Source organism: Pongo pygmaeus, chromosome 7, assembly GCF_028885625.2.
Source record: "Pongo pygmaeus isolate AG05252 chromosome 7, NHGRI_mPonPyg2-v2.0_pri, whole genome shotgun sequence".
Classification (NCBI taxonomy): Eukaryota; Metazoa; Chordata; class Mammalia; order Primates; family Hominidae; genus Pongo; species Pongo pygmaeus.
In genome coordinates this window covers 157,133,515-157,156,774 of record NC_072380.2, presented here as the reverse complement: position 1 = coordinate 157,156,774, position 23,260 = coordinate 157,133,515, and the positions used below count along the sequence as shown (strand labels likewise).

At 54.7% G+C, this 23,260-nt stretch overlaps 2 protein-coding genes across 19 annotated transcripts in view; both read right to left on the bottom strand.

Annotated features, from left to right (window-relative positions):
* The window catches only part of MROH1 (maestro heat like repeat family member 1), a 118,679-nt gene extending 105,420 nt beyond the window's left edge, over window positions 1–13,259 (bottom strand). For 5 of the 18 annotated variants that reach the window (XM_063669302.1, XM_063669299.1, XM_054499276.2 and 2 more), the window contains exon 1: window positions 13,180–13,245. The gene's annotated coding sequence lies outside the window, so the exon portion shown is untranslated. Of the gene's footprint in view, window positions 1–12,602; window positions 12,997–13,179 lie in introns of those variants that run through there. The other 13 variants (XM_054499273.2, XM_054499274.2, XM_063669300.1 and 10 more) reach the window with 6 other exon arrangements.
* Window positions 13,260–19,742: 6,483 nt separating this feature from the next.
* HGH1 (HGH1 homolog) lies at window positions 19,743–22,770 on the bottom strand. The gene is made up of 6 exons (XM_054499094.2): window positions 22,041–22,770; window positions 21,862–21,962; window positions 21,656–21,754; window positions 21,366–21,457; window positions 21,155–21,277; window positions 19,743–21,078 (listed from the first exon to the last, which is right to left on the bottom strand). The coding sequence occupies exons 1-6, from the start codon at window positions 22,631–22,633 to the stop codon at window positions 20,914–20,916; spliced, it is 1,173 nt and encodes a 390-aa protein (XP_054355069.1). The 5' UTR covers window positions 22,634–22,770; the 3' UTR covers window positions 19,743–20,913.
* Between the last annotated feature and the right edge of the window lie 490 nt (window positions 22,771–23,260).

The window sequence follows — 23,260 nt, the reverse complement described above, 5'->3', positions numbered from 1 at the left end:
TTGGCCAGGATGGTCTCGAACTCTTGACTTCAACTGATTAACTCACCTCTTCTTATTTCCTTACTTCCTCCTACCTTCCTCAGCCTCTAATAACCACTACTCTATTCTCTAATTCTGAGATCAAATTTCTTTTAGATTTCACATATAAGTGAGACCATGGGATATTTGTCTTTTCGTGCCTGACTTATTCCATCTAACATAATGTCCTCCAGTCGTTAAGTGAAATAAGCCAGGCACAGAAAGACAAACTTCCCACTTACTTGTGGGAGCTAAAAATTAAAGCAATTGAACTTATGGAGACAGAGTAGAAGAGTGATTACCAGAGGCTGGGAAGTGTAGTGGAGGGGTCTTGGGGCGAAAGTGGGGATGGTTAATTGGTATTAAAAAATAGAAACAATAGGACTTAGGATTTGCTAGCACAACCTGTTGACTATAGTAAAAAATAATTTAACGTACATTTACAAAATAACTAAAAGAGGCTGGGCGCAGTGGCTCACACCTGTAATCCCAGCATTTTGGAAGGCTGAGGCAGGCGGATCGCCTGAGGTCAGGAGTTCAAGACCAGCCTGGCCAACATGGTGAAACCCCGTCTCTACTAAAAATACAAAAATTAGCCAGGCGCAGTGGTGTGCACCTGTAATCCCAGCTACTCGGGAGGCTGAGGCAGAAGAGTCGCTTGAATTCAGGAGGCAGAGGTTGCGGTGAGCTGAGATGGTGCCACTGCACTCCAGCCTGGGCAACAGAGTGAGACTCTGTCTTAAAATACAAAGAAAAATAAACTAAACGAGTATAATTGGATTGTTTATAACACAAGGGATAAATCCTTGAGGTGATGGATACTCTATACATTTTGATGTGATTATTACACATGGCAAGCCTGAACCAAAATATCTCATGTACCCCATAAATATATACCCCTACTCTGTATCCACAAAAATAAAAAAAAAAAATGGAAAGACTAGTGAAAAAACCCAGAATACCCTCCAGGTTCATCTGTGTTCTTACAAGTAACAGGATTTCCTTCTTTTTAAAGGCTGAATAGTATTTTATTGTGTATATGTGCCGTATTTTCTTTATCCATTCATCCACAGTCACATTTGAATTTTATGTCTATCGTTCCAGTCCTTAACAAACACAGTATGTAGATTTCAGAATTTTGTAAAGTTAAAGTTAAAAATAGAACAAAATGGCACCTACAGTGTTAGGATCATAAGCGACAATGCATTTCTGTAATGTATTTCTTATTAACCTGCAGGAGAAATAGCTTTTAAAATAAACTGATGAATAGCAAAAAAAAAAAAAAAAAAAAAAAAAAAATGCAAGGAAAAATAGATCAATCTAAATTGCAGTATAGATTTCAACATCTCTCTCTCTCGTTTCTTTTTGACACGGAGTTTCGCTTTTGTCGCCCAGGCTGGAGTACAATGGCAGGATCTCAGTTCACTACAACCTCCGCCTCCCAGGTTTAAGTGATTCTCCTGCCTCAGCCTCCCCAGGAGCTGGGACTAGAGGCACGGGCCACCATGCCTGGCTAATTTTTGTATTTTTAGTAGAGATGTGGTTTCACCACATTGGCCAGGCTGGTCTCGAACTCCTGACCTCAGGTGATCCACCCACCTCTGCCTCCCAAAGTGCTGGGATTACAGGCGTGAGCCACCGTGCCCGGCCCTCTGTCTCTGTTAGAACAAGCAAACAGAAAATTCGGCCAGGAAGAGTGGCTCACACCTGTAATCTTGGCACTTTGGGAGGCTGAAAGGCAGGTTGATTGCTTGAGCTCAGGAGTTCAAAACCAGCCTGGGTAACACAGCGAAGCCCTGTCTCTACAAAAAATACAAAAACTAGCTGGGTGTGGTGACGCATGCCTGTAGTCCCAGCTACTCGGGAGGCAGGAAGATCACTTGAGCCCAGGAGGTCAATGCTGCAGTGAACAGAGATCACACCACTGCGCTCCAGCCTCAGTGACAGGAGTGAGACCCTGTCGCTAAAAATTTAAAAAAAAAAAGTGTAAAAGAATTAAATGCATACAAAGTATGTTCTCTGACCACAGTGGAATTAAATATATCAATAAGAGAAAGACATCTGAGAAATCCCCAGGAGTTTCAAAACTATTTAATATACTTTGAAATAACGCATGGGTCTAAAAAGGAATCAAAAGTGAAATTACAAAGCACGCTGAAGTGAATGAAAATGAAAAGACATATCAAAATTTGTGGAAACTTGTAGCACTAAATGTCTTTTTAGAAAAGAAGAATGATTAAAGTATACAGAGAATGTGCAGGAAAAAAATAATGAGTTCAACTTCTACCTTAAGAAACTAGAGGCCAGGTGAGGTGGCTCATGCCTGTAATCCTAGCACTTTGGGAGGCCAAAGTGGGCGGATCATTTGAGGTCAGTTCAAGACCAGCCTGACCAACACAGTGAAACCCCATCTCTACTAAAAATAGAAAAATTGGCTAGGCGTGGTGGTTCACACCTGTAATCCCAGCACTTTGAGAGGCTGAAGCACATGGATCACCTGAGTTCAGGAGTTCGAGACCAGCCTGGCCAGTATGGTGAAACCCCATCTCTACTAAAAATACAAAAATTAGCTGGGCGTGGTGGTGGGCACCTGTAGTCCCAGCTACTTGGGAGGCTGAGACAGGAGAATTGCTTGAACCCAGGGGGCGGAGTTTGCAGTGAGCCGAGATAGCACCACTGCACTCCAACCTGGGCGACACAGCGAGACTCCATCTCAAAAAAAAAAAAAAAAGAAATAGATGGCCAGGTGCAGTGGCTCATGCCTGTAATCCCAGCACTTTGGGAGGCCAAGGCAGGTGGACCACTCGAGCTCAGGAGTTCAAGACCACCTGGGCAACATGGCGAAACCCCATCTCTACCAAAAGTACAAAAATCAGCTGGGCGTGGTGGCACGCACCTGTAGTCCCAGCTATTCAGGAGGCTGAAGTGGAAGGACCACTTGAGCCTGGGAAACAGAGGTAGCAGTGAGCCAAGACTGCACTACTGCACTCCAGCCTGGGTGACAGAGCGACCCCTTCTCAAAAAAAAAAAAAAAAAAAAGAAAGAAAGAAAGAAAAAGAAAAGAAATAGGCAAATCCCTTAAAAGACACAAGCTACAAGCTTTCAAACCTCACTCACAAAGAGATAACCTAAATAGTCCCATATCTAAAAAGAAATTGAACTCATAGTAAAAAACCTTCCCATAAAACCTAGATGGTTTCCCTGGGGAATTCTACCAACCACGGAAGGAAGAAATAATACCAACTATACACAAATTCTTCCTGAAAAAATTAAAAAGACTACTTCCCAACTAATTTTCTGAGCATTACTCTCAAAACAAAACCAAAGACCTTGTAAGAAAGCTATATAGACTCACGCCTGTAATCCCAGCACTTTGGGAGGCCGAGGCGGGTGGATAACTTGAGGTCAGGAGTTTGAGACCAGCCTGGCCAACATGGTGAAGCCCTGTCTATACTAAAAATATAAAAATTAGCTGTGCATGGTGGCTCACGCCAGCACTTTGGAAGGCCGAGGCAGGCGGATCATAAGGTCAGGAGTTCGAGACCAGCCTGACCAACATGGTGAAACCCCTTCTCTACTAAAAATACAAAAAAATTAGCTGGATGTGGTGGTGCATGCCTGTAATCCCAGCTACTCAGGAGGCTGAGGCAGTAGAATCCCTTGAGTGCGGGAGGCAGAGGTTGCAGTGAGCTGAGATCACACCGCTGCACTCCATCCTGGGCAACACAGTGAGACTCTGTCTAAAAATAATAATAATAATAATAATAATAATAATAATAATAATAATACAAAAGTTAGCCAGGCATGGTGGTGTGCATCTGTAATCCCAGCTACTCAGGAGGCTGAGGCAAGAGAATTGCTTGAACCCAGGAGGCAGAGTTTGCAATGAGCTGAGATAGCACCATTGCACTCAAGCCTGGGGACAGAATGAGACTCTGTCTCAAGAAAAAAAAAAAAAGAAAGAAAACTACAAAGCAATATTCCTTATGGACACAGATGTGCAAATTCTTTTTTTTTTTTTTTTTTTTGAGACAGAGTCTTGCTCTGTCACCCAGGCTGGAGTGCAATGGCGCAATCTTGGCTCACTGCAACCTCTGCCTCCCACATTCAAGCGATTCTTCTGCCTCAGCCTCCTGAGTAGATGGGACTACAGGCACACACCATCACGCCTGGCTAATTTTTGTATTTTTTTTAGGAGAGATGGTGTTTCACCATGTTGGCCAGGCTGGTCTCAAACCCCTGAGCTCAGGCAATCCGCCGGCCTCTGCCTCCCAAAGTGCTGGGATTATAGGCGTGAGCCACCATGCCCAGCCGGTTTTAATATTTTTAAATTCAGCTGATATAATTCACATCACGATCATCTCAATAAATGCAGAAAAAGCATTTATTACAATCCAACGTTCACTTCTGATAAAAATTCTCAAGAAGAGAAGGGAACTACCTTAACTAGGAAGAGAAGGAAACCTGCTCAACTTGTTTTTTTTTTTTTTGAGACGGATTTTCACTCTTGTTGCCCAGGCTGGAGTGCAATGGCGTGGTCTCGGCTCACCACAACCTCCGCCTCCCGGGTTCAAGCGATTCTCCTGCCTCAGCCTCCAGAGTAGCTGGGATTACAGACATGTGCCACCACGCCCGGCTAATTTTGCATTTTTAGTACGGGCGGAGTTTCTCCATGTTGGTCAGGCTGGTTGCGAACTCCCAGCCTCGGGTGATCTGCCCACCTCGGCCTCCCAACGTGTTGGGATTACAGGCGTGAGCCACCGCGCCCGGCCTCAACTTGTTACTTAAGAAAAACTGGCCGGGTGCAGTGGCTCAGGCCTGTAATCCCAGCACTCCGGGAGGCTGAGGCAGATGGATCACTTGAGGTCACGAGTTCGAGACCAGTGTGGCCAACATGTTGAAACCCTGTCTCTACTAAAAATACAAAAGTTAGCCTGAGTGGTGGTGGGCGCCTGTAGTCCCAGCTACTCAGGAGGCTGAGGCAGGAGAATCACTTGAACCAGGAAGCAGGGGTTGCAGTGAGCTGAGATCGTGCATTCTGGCCTGGGTGACAAAGCAAGACTCCACCTCAAAAAAAAAAAAAAAAAAAAAAGAAAAAGAAAAACACCTAAGAAAAACCTGTAATTAACATCATACAGTTGGCCCTTGAACAACTCAAGTTTCAACTGCATGAGTTCACTTATACACAGTTTTGTGTCAATAAATATATTGGAAAACTTTTTGGAGATTTGTGACACGTTGAAAAAACTTATGGACAAATGTAGTCTAGAGATATCAAAAAAATTTAAGAAAATGTGAAATATGTCATGAATGCATAAAATATATGTAGACACTAGTCTACTTTATCATTTACTACCATGCAATATACACAAATCTGTTGTAAGAAGTTAAAATTTATCAAAATATATATGCACACTTACAGACCCTACATGCTGCCATCTGCAGTCAAGAAAAATCTAAACAAACATAAAGACGCAGTATTGAGAGGCCGGGTGCGGTGGCTCACACCTGTAATCCCAGCACTTTGGGAGGCCGACGCAGGCGGATTAACTGAGGTCAAGAGTTCGAGACCAGCCTGACCAACATGGAGAAACCCCGTCTCTACTAAAAACACAAAATTAGGCTGGGCGTGGTGGCTCATGCCTGTAATCCCAGCAGTTTAGGAGGCTGAGGCGGGTGGATCACGAGGTCAGGAGTTCAAGACCAGCCTGGCCAGCATGGTGAAACCCCATCTCTGCTAAAAATACAAAAATTAGCCAGGCATGGTGGCAGGTGCCTGCAATCCCAGCTACTCGGGAGGCTGAGGCAGAGAATTGCTTGAACCCAGGAGGCAGAGGTTGCAGTGAGCTGAGATCATGCCATTGTACACCAGCCTGGGCGACAAGAGTGAAACTCTGTCTCAAAAAAAAAAAAAAAAAAAAGATGCAGTATTGAATCACAGCTACACAGAATTAAGTGTAGCACATACTGTACTACTGTGATAATTCCAAAGCCACCTCTCATTGCTACTGCAGTGAGCTCAGGCATTGAGTGTATCTGCTTAACACACCATGGGACGCCATCACCCCCACATGAGCAGTTTGCAGTAAAACCAATCGCCCGTGGTTCTCCCACATTCTTCATCATGTTTAGTCAGTGCCTTGAATGACACCATGGAACCCATACAAAGTGCCAGTAGTGGTGCTGGAAGTGCTCCCCAGAAGCAGAAGAAAGCCATGACTTTATAAGAACAAGTTGAGTTGCCTAGTTTGTACCACAGACTGAGGTCTACAGCTGCGGATCACTTGAGGTCAGGAGTTTGAGACCAGCCTGACCAACATGGTAAAACCACGTCTCTACTAAAAAAATTTTTTTTAAATTAGCCGGGCGTGGTGGCACGTGCCTGTAATCCCAGCTACTCGGAAGGCTGAGGCAGGAGAATGGCTTGAACCCAGGAGGCGGAGATTACAGTGAGCCGAGATCTTGCCACTGCACTCCAGCCTGGGCAACAGAGCCAGGCTCCATCTCAAAAAAAATAAAAATAAAAATAGGGTGGGCACTTTGGCTCACGCCTGTAATCCCAGCACTTTGGGAGGCCGAGGCGGGCGGATCACGAGGTCAAGAGATCGAGACCATCCTGGCTAACACGGTGAAACCCCATCTCTACTAAAAATACAAAATATTAGCCAGGTGTGGTGGTGGGCGCCTGTAGTCCCGGCTACTCGGGAAGCTGAGGGAGGAGAACCGCTTGAACCCAGGAGGAAGAGGTTGCAGTGAGCCAAGATCGTGCCACTGCACTCCAGCCTGGGCGACGGAGCAAAACTCTGTCTCAAAAAATAAAAAATAAAATAAAAACAGAACTGCCATATCATCCAATGATCCTGAGTACGCATCCAGAGGAAATGAAATTAGGATCTCAAAAAAGATACCTGCACTGCCATGGCTACTGCAGCACCACTCACAAAAGCCAAGATATGGAATCAGCCTAAGTGTGCACCAATGGATGAATGAATAAAGAAAATGCGGTATATATTTAAAGAAAGAACAAAATAAAAATAAAACAAAGAAAATGTGGTATATCACAATGGAGTATTATTCAGTCTTTAAAAAGGAGGCTGGGCGCAGTGGCTCACACCTGTAATCCCAGCACTTTGGGAGGCCGAAGCAGGTGGATCACCTGAGGTCAGGAGTTCGAGACCAGACTGGCCAACATGGTGAAACCCCATCGCTACTAAAAATACAAAAATTAGCTGGGCGTGGTGGTGGGCGCCTGTAATCCCAACTACTCGGGAGGCTGAGGCGAGTGAATTGCTTGAACCCAGGAGGCGGAGGTTGCAGTGAGCCGAGATCGAGCCATTACACTTCAGCCTGGGCAACAAGAGTGAAACTCCACCTCAAAAAAAAAGAGAAGGAATTCCTGTCATTTGCGAGAAATGGGATGAACTGAAGGACATTACGTAAAGTAAGATAAGCCAGGAACAGAAAGACAACCACATGATCTCACACGTGGAATTCCAACTTCTATGAAAAGTTGAACTCCTAGAAGCAGAGTAGAATGGTGGTTACCAGGGGCTGGCAGAGGTGGAGGACTGAGGAGATGTTGGTCACAGGATCAATGCTTCAGTTAGACAGGAAGAATAAATTCAAGAGATCGATTGCACAACATAGATGACTAGAGTTAACAGCAACGTGATATACGCTTGAAAATTGCTGAGAGTAGATTTTAAGTGTTCTCAGCACAAGAAGAAAGTATATAAGGTCACGGCCGGGCGCGGTGGCTCATGCCTGTAATCCCAGAACTTTGGGAGGCCGAGGCAGGCAGATCACAAGGTCAGGAGATGGAGACCATCCTGGCCAACACAGTAAAACCCCGTCTCTACTAAAAAAATACAAAAAATTAGCCAGGCTTGGTGGCGGGCGCCTGTAGTCCCAGCTACTCGGGAGGCTGAGGCAGGAGAATGGCGTGAACCTGGGAGGCAGACCTTGCAGTAAGCTGAGATCGCGCCACTGCACTCCAGCCTGGGCGACAGAGCGAGACTCCATCTCAAAAAAAAAAAAAAAAAGTATATGAGGTCATGTATATGTTAATTTGCTTGATTTAGCCATTCCACAAGGTATACATATTTCAAAACAAGTTAGACACCACAAATATATACAATTTTGTCAATTAAAAAAATAATTTGGCCGGGCACAGTGGCTCACGCCTGTAATCCCAGCACTTTGGGAGGCCGAGGCGGGTGGATCACGAGGTCAGGAGATCAAGACCATCCTGGCTAACACGGTGAAACCCCGTCTCTAGTAAAAAAAAAAAAAAAAATACAAAAAATTAGCTGGGCTTGGTGGTGGGCACCTGTAGTCCCAGCTACTCAGGAGGCTGAGGCAGGAGAATGGCGTGAACCCAGGAGGCGGAGCTTCCAGTGAGCCGAGATCGCGCCACTGCACTCCAGCCTGGGTGACAGAGAGAGACTCTGTCCCAAAAAAAAAAATAATAATAATAATAATAATTTTTCACATGCCTGTAGTCCCAGCTACTCGGGAGGCTGAGGCAGGCAGGAGAATGGCTTGAACCCAAGAGGCAGAGGTTGCAATGAGCCGAAATCGTGCCACTGCACTCCAGCCTGGCAACAGAGCAAGACTCCGTCTCAAAAAAAAAAATTTATTTTTAATAAAAAAACAAGGCAGTTATGATAAACCAATCATAATACATATGAGAAGATGACTTGCCTAATATTAACATAGTAGTCCCCTCTTATCCTGTTTTACTTTCCTTGGTTTCAGTTACCCACAATCAAACATAGTCCAAAAATATTAAATAGAAAAATTCCAGAAATGAACTCGTTTTAAATTGCACGCTGTCCTGAGTATTGTCATAAACTGTTCTATTTTATTATTCGTTGCTGTCAATCTCTTACTGTGCTTCATTTATAGTTAAACTTTATCATAGGTATATAGGTATAAGACGTATCCCTGTGGATAGGGAAGGACTATTGTATGCAAAGGAGCTTGTGCACATCCCTGAGATAAACAAGAAACAGAGCAAAGGACGTGCAAGAATTCTTAGAAGAGAGAGAGATCGCCGGCAGACATATGGGGACTGTGCTAACTGCCCCTAGGATGAACAGAGGCACTCAGCCACCCTTCCAGAGCCGATGGCAGTGCAGCACAGTGCTGCAGAAATGTTCCCTTGTCCCCATCGCAGGGCGTGTGATGTGGGTGCGAATTGCTTCTTCAGCTGCCCAAACCTCTAGGGGAGCACAGAGACGGGCAGGCTGTATCTAGGGATGAATGTTTACAGCTGAAGCCCCAGTGGGCGTGTGTTCCAGGGTGCTCTTTTAGTTTGCCGTCTATAGGCAGCTTGTGCTAACCAGCTCAATTAGACCCTCTACTTGTCGCAAGGACAGAGGGCTTTCTGTATCCCGGGTTCTTGCCCCTTGGTGTACTGGAAGAATTGGATCACTCCTTGGCTTGGAGAATGAGTGTAAAGTTTTATTTAGTGGAAGTAGCTCTCAGCCAATGGGGTAGCCAGAAGGGAGATGGTCTTCCCCTGGAGTTGGGCTGCTTGGCGGCCCCAGCTCTCCTCCGACTGCCCTGGCCAAACTCCGCCTTGTCCAGCCGGTCGATCGCCTGCCAACGTGCTGGCATCTGTTGGTGTGCTCCTCCACTGGCATGTTCTCCTCGAGGTCCAGCTGCTTGTGTCTTCTTTCGCCAATCTGCTCCTCTCCATGTCCAGCTGCCTGTGTCCCTACCTTGCTAACATCTTGGAGATTTTTTTTTTTTTTTTTTTTTTTTGAGACATAATCTTGCTCTGTCACCCAGGCTGGAATGCAATGGCGCAATCTCGGCTCACTGCAACCTCCGCCTTCCAGGTTCAAGCGATTCTCCTGCCTCGGCCTCCTGAGTAGATGGGATTACAGGCACCCACCACCACACTTGACTAATTTTTGTATTTTTACAGGCTGGTCTTGAACTCCTGACCTCAAGTGATCCGCCTGCCTGGGCCTCCCAAAGTGCTGGGATTACAGGCGTGAGCCATCACGCCTGGCCTAGGTCTCAGGTTTTTATAGGCACAGGAGAGGGGTATGGCAGGCCACGGTGGTCTTGGGAAATGCAACATCTGGGCAGGAAGGCAGGAGTGCCTATTCTCCTGCCTCGGCCTCCTGAGTAGATGGGATTACAGGCACCCACCACCACACTTGACTAATTTTTGTATTTTTACAGGCTGGTCTTGAACTCCTGACCTCAAGTGATCCGCCTGCCTGGGCCTCCCAAAGTGCTGGGATTACAGGCGTGAGCCATCACGCCTGGCCTAGGTCTCAGGTTTTTATAGGCACAGGAGAGGGGTATGGCAGGCCACGGTGGTCTTGGGAAATGCAACATCTGGGCAGGAAGGCAGGAGTGCCTATCCTCACCTAGGTCCGTGGGGGTGGAGCCCTAGCCAGGGACCATGCCCTACTCTACCCAGCACTTCCCTTCCCCCATTCCATAAGGGACCATGCTCTTCTCTTCCCAGCACTTCTGTATCAGTGGCTAGATAAGGGCTCAGTGGCAGAGCCAGTAAGCCATGAGCAGGCATGGAAAATCCCTGTGCCCTGTCCCACCACCTATAAATGGTGATGATCAGTGATGACCAGCACCTCTATTTGTAGGCTACATGGCAAAAAGTGTCACCAGTCAAAGACTTGCAGTGAGACCAGCACACAGTTGAACACCAAGAGCATCTGACGTGCTGAGGACAGGGGCTACCCCGGTGCTGGTGCCAGTAGCAGACCCTGAAGAACAGCCGCAACAAGCCTCAGTGGCTAAACATCCACTTTTCCACATCTGTCTACAGATGCCCTCATACTAGTACACAGACACGCATGTAACGGGGATGTCAGAAAAAAACACAAATGCCAATCAGGGCTCTGGTTAAATTAACAAAAAGCAAACGAATGGCAGAAGGTAGCAGGCAGGGTTGATAGGGTCTTCTCTCCCTACATAGCACACATTTCTGTGTGAATGAAAGAGCTGCTTCCTTTCCATTTAATTCAACCACATATAGTAAACAACCGCCACTCACCATCCCAGGCCTAGGGTTCCTGTCTTGAAAGCCCTCCGGCCACGAAAAGTATGGCTGCCACACCTGTACACACAACAGAGGTGCTGCACTGGGTCCGAAAGGGTTAGGTGGGGGTGTGTGAGGCTGTGCAGGCCACCGGAACCATAGCCCAGAAGCAGTGGTGAGCCAGCCTGCAGGGCTGGGTGTGTGCAGGGAGACTGGGAGGTCACAGAACGCCCCACCCATGCGTCAGGTCCAAGGAACCTTCTCTCCTAGCACAGCAGCCACAGAATCAGCTTCCAAAGTCACCAATAAGGCTGATGACCCTGGGAAATGCAATCCCACAGCCCACTGCTCACAGTGTACCGAGAACATGGTTCCTTAATACAGGCCACACCAAGCTGTGTCACTGGTGCGCGTGCAAACCCCCAAAACCACGTGGCCCCTCCAGCTCAGTGAAGAAAGCACATTTCTCATGATGGGCAGCAGTCCGTGTTCTCTGCACACTGGCTAGGAGCTCGAAAGAGCCACAGGAGCCTTTCCAGGTGCTCCTACCCCAAAGAAACCAAGCTATGTGGACTGGCACAGACAGAGGATGTCTCTACCCCAAATAACCCAGCTCTGTGAAAGGGGGCTACGAGACAGAGGGCAGCAACCAGGCTTCTCTCCTGGGCCTCTGTGGACCCTGGGAAAGAAAACTAAGCACGGGCACCTGTTTCCTGACACTGGAGACAGCCACGAACTCAGGTAAGCACATGCCCCACAGCCTCCACCTCTGACCCCCTGGTGTCCCTCAGCAGTCAGCAATCAACCCCAGCCAGTGCGAAATGACGAGGTGCAAGTCTCCACAAGCCACAGCGGCCTGCACGTCAGTTTCAAGTTAACAAAGACAGCTCAACCTCAGGTCATTCCACTCTAACATCAAAGAGAGACCAGGGACACCTGTTCATGAGGACCTTGGGAGCCTGAGACTGAGCAGTGAAGATCCTGCTGACAGCAGCACCCTAGGGTGCCCAGACTGCCCATGCAGCCACGTCACAAACACGTACCACCGATGAAACATCCCGCAAACAACGATTCCCACAAGCATCTCCAGCCCTCGCCTCCCCGGGACCTGGGGTCTTCGGGACATCTCCATCCGGGACATCTCCAGCCCTGGTCATCGCACTGAGACCCAACAGCTCTAAACTCAACTCACCACCCTCACCTGACTTATCACCGGCCCTACCCTGCCTGCCTCTTACCGCATCGTGTGCGTTCACCACCATCCCCTTCCAAAGTGGTCCCTGCCTACGGGGCTGTCCCTGACCCAACTCTGCTCACATCCCTAAGTTCGGCCACACCCCCGTACCCCTTTCTGCTTACCTCACTGCACTTGAGTTTATGGGTCTGTCTCTTCCCCACCCGAGCAGGCAAAGGAGCCCCTCCCCAGAGTGTGTAGGACCGAGCCACCAGCGCCGGCAGAGTGGTTTCCTCTGACCCTAACACTGCAGCTGCACTGACGCTGCCCGAAAATCCGACCCCAAATCGGCCGGCCAACTCCTGCCCGGCAGCTCCTAAGTCTCACCTTGGCTGAGTGAGGGCTGGCTCCCCGCGGCCCTGACAGCGCTATGCCCTGCACGCTATGACCAGTCATCCTCGTGACTAGGGACAAATCACCTTCCTGCTCGCGATCGTCGGAGAATACGGAAGGCATACGGAGGCCCGGGTCACGCCGGCTTTGCAGGCTCCGGGCGTATGCTTGGCTTCCCGGAGAGAGGACCCCCGATGGCCCCGCTTGGGGGAGAAGGGCCAGGGACCACCGCGCTCCCGGGGAGGGCCAGGCACTGGGGACCACCGGGCTCCCAGGAGGGGCGGGCACCGGGGACCACCGCGCTCCCCAAGGAGGGGCGGTCGCGCGGCCGAGACCACTTAGCGGCGCGGAGAAGGAGCACAGCCGCACAGCTCCGGCCTCTCTTCCGGGCTGTGGCGCGGCGCACACCAGAGCCAAGGTCCCCGCGACACCCAGGACCCTCCCAGCGCTCGCCCTGTGACCTTGGGGAGGCGCCTCCTGACTCGGCTTCCTCCGCGGCCCCGCCAAGGGAGCGACCCCAGCCTCTCCAGCCCAGACTTCCCCGAGGGGCTCATCCCCGCCCGCCGTTTACCTGAGGAGCCGCCGCCACCTCGGCCCGGGCACCGCCTTCCCGCCCAGCACGGGCCCGGAGTGGGCGGAGCCGCGCGCGCCGAACCCGCCCCCGCTGCCTTCTGGCCAACCGCAGCCTGGAGCGCGGCAGCAGGTCCCCGCCCCCAAGCGATCTCTGCACTTATTGGTCGGGAGCACGTCTCTCCCGCTCGTTCCACCCCTCCCACGTTCGTTTGCAAAGCAGGAGTGCGCAGACTCCGCCTCACGCTCGGCCCCGCCCCCGGCCGCTCCTTGGCCACCGTCTCTGTCTGTTGAGCGCCAGCGCGGCCGCCACTGCGCAGGCGCTGCCTTCAGGCTCGCGACAGCTACGCCGGCCCCGTGGCGCAGCAGTCCCTGTGCCCCCGTCGGACGCACCCAGACGACCCTGGCGACCTCCGCTCCCAGACGCCAGGGACGCGGGCTCGGCGCGGCGTTGCAGCCGATCGCAAGCACACGCCCGCCCTCTGTCTGCCCCGGAAGCGCCCGCTGGAGGCCGCGGCACCGGGAGGGGGCCAGGACTCGTGGGGCCCGGCGCTCGTTGGGAAAGAGGCAGCCAGCGGGGTCCCGGAAGCTAAGGACGCAATAAGAGCGATGTGAGGAAGGAAAGCGCCCGCCGCGCGTCCAGACTGGGCGTCGGCAGAGGCGGAGGCGGCGGGAGCAGCGTGGGCAGGACGTCCACTCCCGGCCGGAGGGACTGGGTTCCCGCTGTGGGGACGGCGCCCGGGAGAGCGCAGGACCCTTCGCGGATGCGGGCGTGGCCCCTGCGGCGGCTTCCCACGCGCCTGTGGCCCTGTCCTCTCCCAGTCTCGGTGCCGCCTCCGCCCCACGCACACCAGCTGCCGCGCGCAGCACAGCCCCACTTTCACTCCGATCGCAAACGAACGCCAGCCCCTCCGCCAGAGGGCAGGCCTGAGTCGGTATTTTGCTCCCGAGGGCTGCGTACAAAGCCCAGCAGCACGAGACGGCTGCCCAGTGAAGCCCCAGGAATGGATTCAGGTGCAGGCAATGACGCAGATAATCGAGACTGCAAAGGGAGGGTGGACAGAGCCAATGGCCGTTCTGATCCTGCAGTCATCACTTGGCTTGACACTCGCGGGCTTCCAGCTGTGTGCTGCCACTGGTGGGAGCCGAGAGAGAGAGGAGGTGCGCCGCAGGGGGCGCAGGCTCTCAGGCTTCACAGCAGAGCCCAGAGGCTCAGCCATCCTGGGTCGGGACCACCTGGCTCCGGTTCTAGAGTGGCCGTTTCTTGCAACCCCCACTTTCGACGAACTCCACCCTGCCCCCCGTGCCTCTCCAGCCCTTCTGACACTTAAGCAACCAATCCCACCTGCTTAAATTGCCTGAAGCAGTTTCTCTTTTTTCCTAACCCCCAGGTCAACCACAAACCAGTTTGTTTTTTCTGAGGTCTGTCACCCAGGCTGGAGTGCAGTGGTGCTCACTGCAACCTCAACCTCGCCGGGCTCAGGTGATTCTCCCACCTCAGCCTCTGGAGTAGCTGGGACCACAGGGCGCACGACCACACCTGGCTGATTTTTAAATTTTTTTGAAGAGACAGGGTCTCACTATGTTGCCCAAGCTGGTTGGTTGTTTTTGAGACAGAGTCTTGTTCTGTCGCCCAGGCTGGAGTGCAGTGGCGCGATCTCGGCTCACTGCAACCTCTGCCTCCTGGGTTCATGCCATTGTTCCGCCTCAGCCTCCCGAGTAGCTGGGACTACAGGCGCCCGCCACCATGCCCGGCTAATTTTTTTTGTATTTTTAGTAGAGACGGGGTTTCACCATGTTAACCAGGATGGTCTCGATCTCCGGACCTCGTGATCTGCCCATCTTGGCCTCCCAAAGTGCTGGGATTACAGGCGTGAGCCACCGCGCCCGGCCCAAGCTGGGTTTTATTGTTGAAATGAGGCCTCTCACTGTTACCCAGGCTGGAGTGCAGTGGCATGATCATAGCTCACAGCAGCCTTAAATTCCTGCACTCAAGTGATCCTCTTGCCTCAGCCTCCCAAATAGCTGGGACTACAGGTGGGAACCACCAAATCTGGCTAATTTTTAAATTTTGTTGCAGAGACAAGGTGTCACTATGTTACCCAGGCTGGTCTGCAACTCCTGGGCTCAAGAGATCCTCCTGCCTTGGTCACCCAAAGTGCTGGGATTACAGGCATGAGCCACTACACCCAGACCTTGTCCTTATTTTCTGTATCCCAGGCAATTTGCCAGACAAGGCCTGAGGGTGAGCAAAGGAATATCAAGAAGCTCATGGTCCAAAAGGGATGAGAAAGTGTTTTTCCAGTTCAAGCCAACCCATTCCGGGGCCTCTTCTGCAGCAAACATGCCACGTGCACCCACAGATCTCGGTGGAGGAGACCCCAATTCCCCAGACTCACTGGTCTGTACCAAGCACCAGACCCTTGCAGACATTCCCAGGATGGCTGCCCATCAGGCAGCCCTGCCCTCCAGGCCCACAGCCACTGTGCTGTCTAGCTCACAGCAGAGATGACAGATTTGGGTTGGGCTTCCCCACCATAGGGGCTCAATTTCATCATCTGTAAAGCTAGGATTGCTTGGTTGTGTTAGGACTTGAAATCCTGGATGTGAACTGCCCCCACAGGCTGGGCACCTGAATGTGTTCTGTGAACGGGGGCAGGACTGCTACAGGTGGTAGTTGTAGCTGGTGCGACTGCCCAGAATGGCACCTGGCACACAGCTGGCACTCAAACGTTAGCAGTAATAGTGCCTACGGGGCACTCTGGGGTCCAGAAGGGAGGGGCAAGGTTGGTTTCTGTCTCTTGGAGCTGTAGGATCAAAGGCAGGCTCAGGAGTGGGGCCCTTGCTTGCCCTGGGGTGTGTGGTCAAGTCTGCAGAGGTCTCTAGGTGGGATGCTTCCTGCACCCTGCTGGCCTGGGCAGGAGGTGCTTCAGGCTCCAGTGGAGAAGGCCAGGAGACAGAGCTCCTGCCTGCCTTCCTCTGGCTCAGCCCACCTTAGGGCCCAGCTGAGTGTGGCCATGGCATCCTCTCGGAGGAGGAGGGGGTGCAGTTGAAATGGTGGTTGACATGTATGTGTCCCTTTTCCTGTCTTTATGCCCCAGAAATCCCTACCCTCGTTTCTTTAATGGCTTTCTGTGGCCAGCCATGTCCAGAGGGGTCCACAGAGGACTCACCCTGGCTGTAGCCCTTGAAATGGGTTTTCTTGTAGCCCTTGAAATGGGTTTTCACCTCACAGACAGTGGGCCCCATGTGGGCAGGACTGGTCCCACGAGATGTCCTTAGAGTGGGCAGGTCCCCAAAACAAGAAGACGTACCCTTTGAGGCCACAATGCAGGTACAGCTCTAGAATTCTCCATTCTGGAACCTGCTCCTCCTCTCCCAGAGCTGGCCCTCTCCCTGCCTCTGCCGCAGTCCCAGCAAGTCTTCAGAAGTGTGGCTGCTGCCTCAAGAGGGACGCTGTTCCCACCCAGCGCCCCCGCCACCCTGGCCCCTGCCCTCTGACACAAGTCAGGCCTCAGCTGTTCCCCCCAAGACTGGTGAAACTGGACCACCATGCCCCCTTCCATGCACTGCCCTCCGTGAAGGGCAGCAGCAGGCAGAAGCTGGATCAGAGAAACTTCACGGAGCAGGTGCATGAGTGCAAAGAAAATGGCTACCTGCTCTCCTCCAAGAAGATCGGTTCTGGGGCCTTCTCCAAGGTGTACTTGGCCGATGCCACCCACGAGCGCATGCACCACAACCCTAAGCTGTCCTCCGACCTGCAGGGCAAGCGCCACACCATGGTGAGACACAGGCTTACCTCCCTCCCCAAGGGGCTCCAGTGCCCCCCAGCAGGCCCCTCCGTGTCCCAAACCCACTCAGGCACCATCCAGCTGCTCCAGCTTCCTCTGCCTGAGACTCTCCTCAGTCCCATTTCCTCCCCAGAAGCTTCCCCGGGGCTCCTGCAGGCTGACCATCCCCTGTTCCCAAACCCCTTGAACACAGAGTACTTGGCACAGGAGGGAGCGGGGGGGTCATCACTGCCCTCCAAGGGCACTGCTCACCCAGCATCCCCCCTGACGATTCCAGCAAAGCGTATAAAGGACAGGGGCCTGCCCTACCACAGCCAGCCCCTCAAGGACCAAGTCTCACACAACAAGCGCCCTCCACCCTACAGATAGCTATCAAGATGGTCTCCACAACCGAGGACCCAGTGGAGTTCTCCCACAAGCTCCTGCCCCGTGAGATCTCCGTCACTCAACGCTACCTACAAGTACCTGAACATGTGGGCAGAAGCCTGGACGAAGCCTGGACACAGCCTGTCCCCACCCTCTCCAAGGGTAGCTCTCCCCAGCCAGCTGCCTGCCCCAGGCCTATCGCCCCCTCCCACCTTGGACCTCCCTTTCGCCCCAGGACTGGAGCCCAACCCCATCCTGGAACCTGGATCTGGTACCCTTGACAGTTCCAGCATACCCTTGGCCCTGCCTCCGGGTGACGGCAAGTGTGTGGGCTGCAGGTGCAGCTGTATGAGACCTGTCAGAGCAGCCAGCTCGTGAGCTGGTGGCCTGGGGCAACCTGCTGGAGCACATCAACGCTGCATTGGATCACCTCTGCCACCCAGGGCTGGAGAAGAAGGAAGCCCTCGGGCTATTCTGGCAGCTGGTTAGTGCCATGGCACACTGCCACAGCGTGGACATCGTGCACCAGTGAGGGCAGCACCTGGGCCGATCGTCTGCCCACATGCACAGAGAGGCCCACTTGAGCCCAAGCCAGCCCCACCTCCCGCCTCCCCACCGCCATGCGGGGACTTAAAGTGTGAGAACCCACCTCCCACCTCCCCTCTCCCCTCTCCCATGCAGGGACCTGAAGTGCGAGAACATCCTGCTGGACGACCATGGCCTTCTCAAGCTGACCGGTGAGCCCACAGCCCCCACTCTGGGGTTGAATGCCTCCACCTGCAGGGGCCCACACCCCACGCTTGTCCCAGCCAGGCCCCTGCCTTCAGCCCTCCCAGAAGGCCTGCAGGCCACCCTTACCCTCAGGCCTGAGGCCACTGGCCTAACCCCCACGTGTGCCCCCAGACCAGGCCCACCTCATCTACACCCACACTCTTGCTGTCGGCCACACACCGCATGCAACCCCGCAAACTTCCACAGCCATCCCTGCAGACTGGTGTCTTCAAGTCCCTCTCCCTGCACCCCTGCCCCTCACACATAGTGCCACCCTCCCCACACACCTCATACAGATTTTGGCTTTGCTGGCTGCATGGGGCCCAGGAACTCACTGCTTAGCACTTTCTGCGGCTCCCCAGCCTACACAACCCCAGAGATCCTCATGAGCAGCAAGTATAGCGGGGAGTGGGCCGACCTGTGGAGTCTGAGCCCCCAAGGCACCCCGACTCTGTGGCCAGGGCCCACGGGAGGGCTGGGGAGGGGCCACACCCTTAGGAGCTCGTGCCTCCAGAGGTGTCATCCTCTATGCCATGGTGAGTGGGAAGCTGCCCTTCAAGGAGCGCCAGCCTCACTGCATGCTGCACCTCATGCACCGCGGTCCCACTCTCTGGCCAGGTCTGTTCCCAGGTGAGCACCACCCCATGACCCTCCCACACCTAGCTCAGGCCTAGAAAGCTGCAGTGAGGGAGACCTGGACTCCCAGGAGGATAGTCCTGCGTGGTGAAAGAGACTGAACCTGGCATCCTCCCCACTTAGGCTGGAAAAGCGTTTGGTCCACAGACGGCAGTGACAAGTGCTGGGGAAGCTGGCTGCTGGAGGACCTGACTCAATGCAATTCAGGAAAGGCAGTGGCTGCGAACCTGAGCTCTGCACTAGCCCAAGGCACACTGCCTTGCCCCTCTATGCCTCAGTCTCCCCACTGGTAACAGAACTGACCCTTCTAAGCTGCTGGCACTGTTGGCAAAGACGTGCATGGGGCGAGGGTGGGTGCTGGAGGTGGTGAGAGGCTGCAGCCACGAGCCCTTGTCCAGTGCCAGGACCTGATTCAGGGGCTGCTGCAGCTGCGCCCAAACGCATGCCTGGGCCTGCAGCAGGTGGCTGCACACTGCTGGATGCTGCCTGCAGCGAACATGCTCTTCCTCAGTGCTGTGCCAGGTGTAGTGTGGCCCTGTGGGTGAGCAACTGAGCAGCACGTGGTCCCTCTGCACTCCACCTGACCCCACTGTGGCCCCTTGCAGAGAAGCAGGTGCAGTCCCAACTCCCAGCATCCGTGGATGACATGGAGCCTGGCACAGACTTAGAGTGCCAACAGCCAGTCCTGCAGCTGCACTGCCCCCAGCAGCAGGGCATCCCCAAAGAGAATGCGGGCCCTGACCTCAGGCCTCCGGAAGCGCACCCCAGAAGAGGGGTGGGTTCTGCCCAGCTGGTGCTCTAGAGCGCTGTGGCAGCCAGCCTGGGAGTGAGCACCTCCAGGAGGCGCTCCAGTAAACTGAGGGTGGGTGGTGGGGCAAGGCCAGATAAAGCATTTATTCTGTGAAGAGAGTGCAGATGTCTGAGTGCTAAGAGGGCAAGTGGCCTCCAGTGGCAGGTGGGGGCTCTGGCCAGGGAAAAACATGGTCCACACATGCCTGCATGAGTGGCAGAGCTTTAATGGGGGCAGATGAGAGGAGATCCTGGAGGCGGGAGACGCCCAGCACCCGAACCACAGCAGGAGACCACAGGGGACGCTCCAGTTTTAGGGTGTGGAGCGAGGCATTGTGAACTCCCAAGAAGACAAGCTAAGCTCCTTCACCAGGGCTCAAGGGGCCTGGGAGGGCCCATCAGTGAGCAGGGGCCAGCCCTCAGGAGCCCAATGCAAGAGGTGGCAGTGAGGTCAGATCAGCTCAGGAAGGGAAGAGTGTGGCAAGAGCCACCATGACAGCCTGTGGGGCTTGGCAGCCACATAACTGGCAGGTGGGGGGATGCACATAGGTCCAGGGGAGAAGCACGTAAGGCCCCTGGGCCCATAGTGGGCTCTACCACAGGGGCAGAGGGTGGCTGGGGGAGAAGCCTGGACAGGGACCAGGCTGCAGGCACATCTGGAGGCTCTTGGCAGAGGTAAGGCCAGGGAGGAGTAGCCCAGACTCAAGGAAGTTGACCAGGGAGACGGCCTAGCTAGAGAGGCCAATGAGAGCACCCACTCAATCTGAGACTGGGAAACAGGAAGACTTAGGGAGCTGACAAGGGTTGAGGGCAGGGTCCTGGAGCATAGGTCAAGCAGGGGAGCCACAGTCCTAGAAAGACCCCAGGATCTACGTATGGCTGGGTCAGCCCTTTGAGGCCAGGTCTCAGGGAACAGGGAGCTGAGAGCTGCAGGGAGTGAGGCTGACAAAGCAGCACTTGTACCTATGCGCCCACCTCTGCCCAAATCCTGCAGTGCTCTGGGGATTGGGAGGCTTCAGCTGGCTCCTTGGGGCTTGCAGTGGTTTTCTGTCCAGTCCCCATGCCGTGTCCAGGAAGAGTCTTCTCATGGCTCCCTGGCCATCCACCTCCCACCTCCCACCTCCACCTTCTGCATAGGCAGCCGAGTCACGGTGCCTAGCTCACAGTACTGCTCTGCACAACCTTCATTCTTGCTGGCAGCAACACTGCACAAGGCTGGGAAGTACCTCCAATCCTTACTGGAGCCTAAGTGTAGCTCTGCTTCTCAGAAGAGCAGTCTCTGAACAAGGGGACCCAAGGGGCCTGTAGGCAGCTGCAGGAAGGCCTGGTCTGAGAAAGCCTGGCAAAGGGGACCCTGGAGCTGGTGTCCGGCTGCAGGGGCCTCAGGTGGGTGTAGCCCTCTCCACCCATGGCTCTGGGGCCAGCTCCCGCTCCAACTGCTCCTGCTCCCGGCAATCCAGCTGCTGGAGCTGCTGCTCCACATCCTCAGGCACCTGCACCTCCAGCAGGTTTTCCATGCCACGTTCAGGCTCGTCCCCAATAAGCACCTGCCAGACGGGAGGCAGGTGAGCAGCTGGCCAGCTACAGACACCCCTTCCCCAGCCTCTCCAACCCTGCACCAACCTGGATGAGCTTCTCACAAGCCGTCCGCACGTCGGGCTCTGGCTCCCAGCTGTGCAGCTCTCGAAGGATCAGGTAGGCTCCCTGGTCCCGCACCTGCTGCCGACCTGGTGCTGTGGCTGTCAGCTGAGGGGGTGGAAGAGGTTACCCAGATGTCAGCATGCTCATGTGTGTGTGTCAGGGTGGTGCTTATTGCAGCAGGGCTCCTGCTCACCAGCATGATGGCTTCAACAAGCATCTTGCGGATGTCTGCATCAGGTTCTCGCTGCTTGTCTGGTGGCAGGTACTGCAAGTCGACAGGCAGCCCTAGGGGTGAGTGTGTGGGAGCCACTGTGTCCCTGGGCTGGGCAGCTGGGCCAGGCTCTGCCTGTGTAAGTCCCACCTGTGCTCAGCAACTCACTGCTGCAAAGTTTCAGAAGGAGCCTGTGGCCTGGACACCTCTCTCTCCCTCCACTGGCCTCCCTCCTCTCCGGCCAACTCTGAGGCTCCACATTAGCCACTCACGTTCCATCTCTTCCTCGGAGAAATCCTCAGGCCCAGCCAAGGGCAGGAGCAAAAAGGGGAGAATGTCCACCTCAGGTCCAAGCAACCACTCGTGATGTCCTGAGGGATGGTGAGGGTGGGGAGACGGGAATGGAAACTGGTCCAGAGCAGCCCCGGAGTCCAGTCCCCACCCCTGGCAACGCGCCCCCGCCACACCCACCACTCACGGTGCTCGAAGCAGCAATTTCGCAGCGTCCCCACCACCCCGCCCCTGCGTACAGAGGAGTCGGGGTACTGGGTAAGGGGCAGCAGCCGCTGGACCACGCACCTGTTGGGAGGTGTCACTTAGGGCCGTCCCCGCTAACTTCCGTCCCCTCCCCGCCCGCGCGGGCGCCCTGGGCTTCACCTGTCGGGGTCCAGTAGGAAGGCCCGCGCCGCAGGGCGTTGGCTGAGGTTGGACAGCAGCGGCGCCAGGTAGTGCAGGGGCGCGCGGGCGTTGTAGCCGGGCGTGCACAGGGCGCGCACCAGCCGCTCCAGGCCCGAGTCTGCCGGCTCCGCGGCCGCCAGCGCCGCCATCAGCGCGGCACACGGCGCCGGCTCGCGACTGAGGTTGGCCAGCGCGGCGGCCGCCTCCTCGGCCCAGGGCCACTGCGGGTCCAACGCGCGGCCCAGCAGGCGCGCTGGCAGCCCAGGGTCGGCCGCCAGCAATGTCTCGTGCAGGCTGGGGTCGGCGGCCAAGTTCACGAGCGCGCGGGCGGCGTCGCGGGCCGGGGCAGAGGCCGGCGCCAGCTCCATCAGCGCGTGCAGCAGCGCCGCCTGCCCCGCCAACAGCGCGCGGCCGGGCCCGCAGCCAGTCAGCGCCAGCACGTGCCGCACCGCCGCCGCCTGCAGGTCCGCCCGCGCGCCCGGCGCCAGGAAGGGCAGCAGCTTCATCACCTCCGCCTCCAGGCTTGCCTCCGGCCCTCCCGGGGCGCCAGCGCCAGCCCCGGCCTCCCCCATGTCGAGCTACACTCTGCTGCCACCCGACCGGTGCCAGCGGTGCGCTTAAGGGTCCGCTGTGTGGCCCGCAACCTCGTCCACCAGAGGAGCGAAAGCCGCCATGGCCAGTCCGAGGCTGCGCACTGGGCTCAAAGGGCGGGACCGGCGTGCGGGGGGGCGGGGCCAGGCCGCGCGCGGGGCGTTATGGGTCTCGGCGTCTGGCCGGAAGCTGCGGACTTTGGAGACTGAACGCTGGGACGTCCCGAGCACTGGGGGCGAGGCCCGGCGCGATTTGGCCGCCTCCCGCGTCCACACTCGCTGGAAACGTCCGTGTAGTCTCGGCTAGGTCGGCCAGTGCTTCCCACTGGGCGCTGGCCACGCCGAACCTGGTCAGCCGGCCCTGGCCTCTCGTGGGCCCTGAGGGGCTGAGGCCCGCGCCCGGGCTCCTAGACTAAGCTGTCGGGTCAGAGAAGGGCTGAATCGGGGAGTGGTCACGGCCCTCTCGGAAGGAAGGCCTGCTCTTGTCCAGGCTGGCACAGCCACCGAGAAGCTCAGGCCGTCCAGGGACAGGACAACACAGGGCCCCAGTGGGGACCTGAGGAGGCAGCTTTGGAGAGGCCTCTGGGCATCTCTGAGCTGGTAGCTTTG

Excerpts from the sequence above, each read along its gene's own strand:
- HGH1 (XM_054499094.2), bottom strand. The coding sequence starts at position 22,633 with ATGGGGGAGGCCGGGGCTGGCGCTGGCGCCCCGGGAGGGCCGGAGGCA. Across the intron at positions 21,755-21,861 it reads AAATTGCTGCTTCGAGCACC|GACATCACGAGTGGTTGCTT; the intron begins GTGAGTGGTGGG and ends ACCATCCCTCAG. Across the intron at positions 21,079-21,154 it reads CTTGTGAGAAGCTCATCCAG|GTGCTTATTGGGGACGAGCC; the intron begins GTTGGTGCAGGG and ends CCCGTCTGGCAG.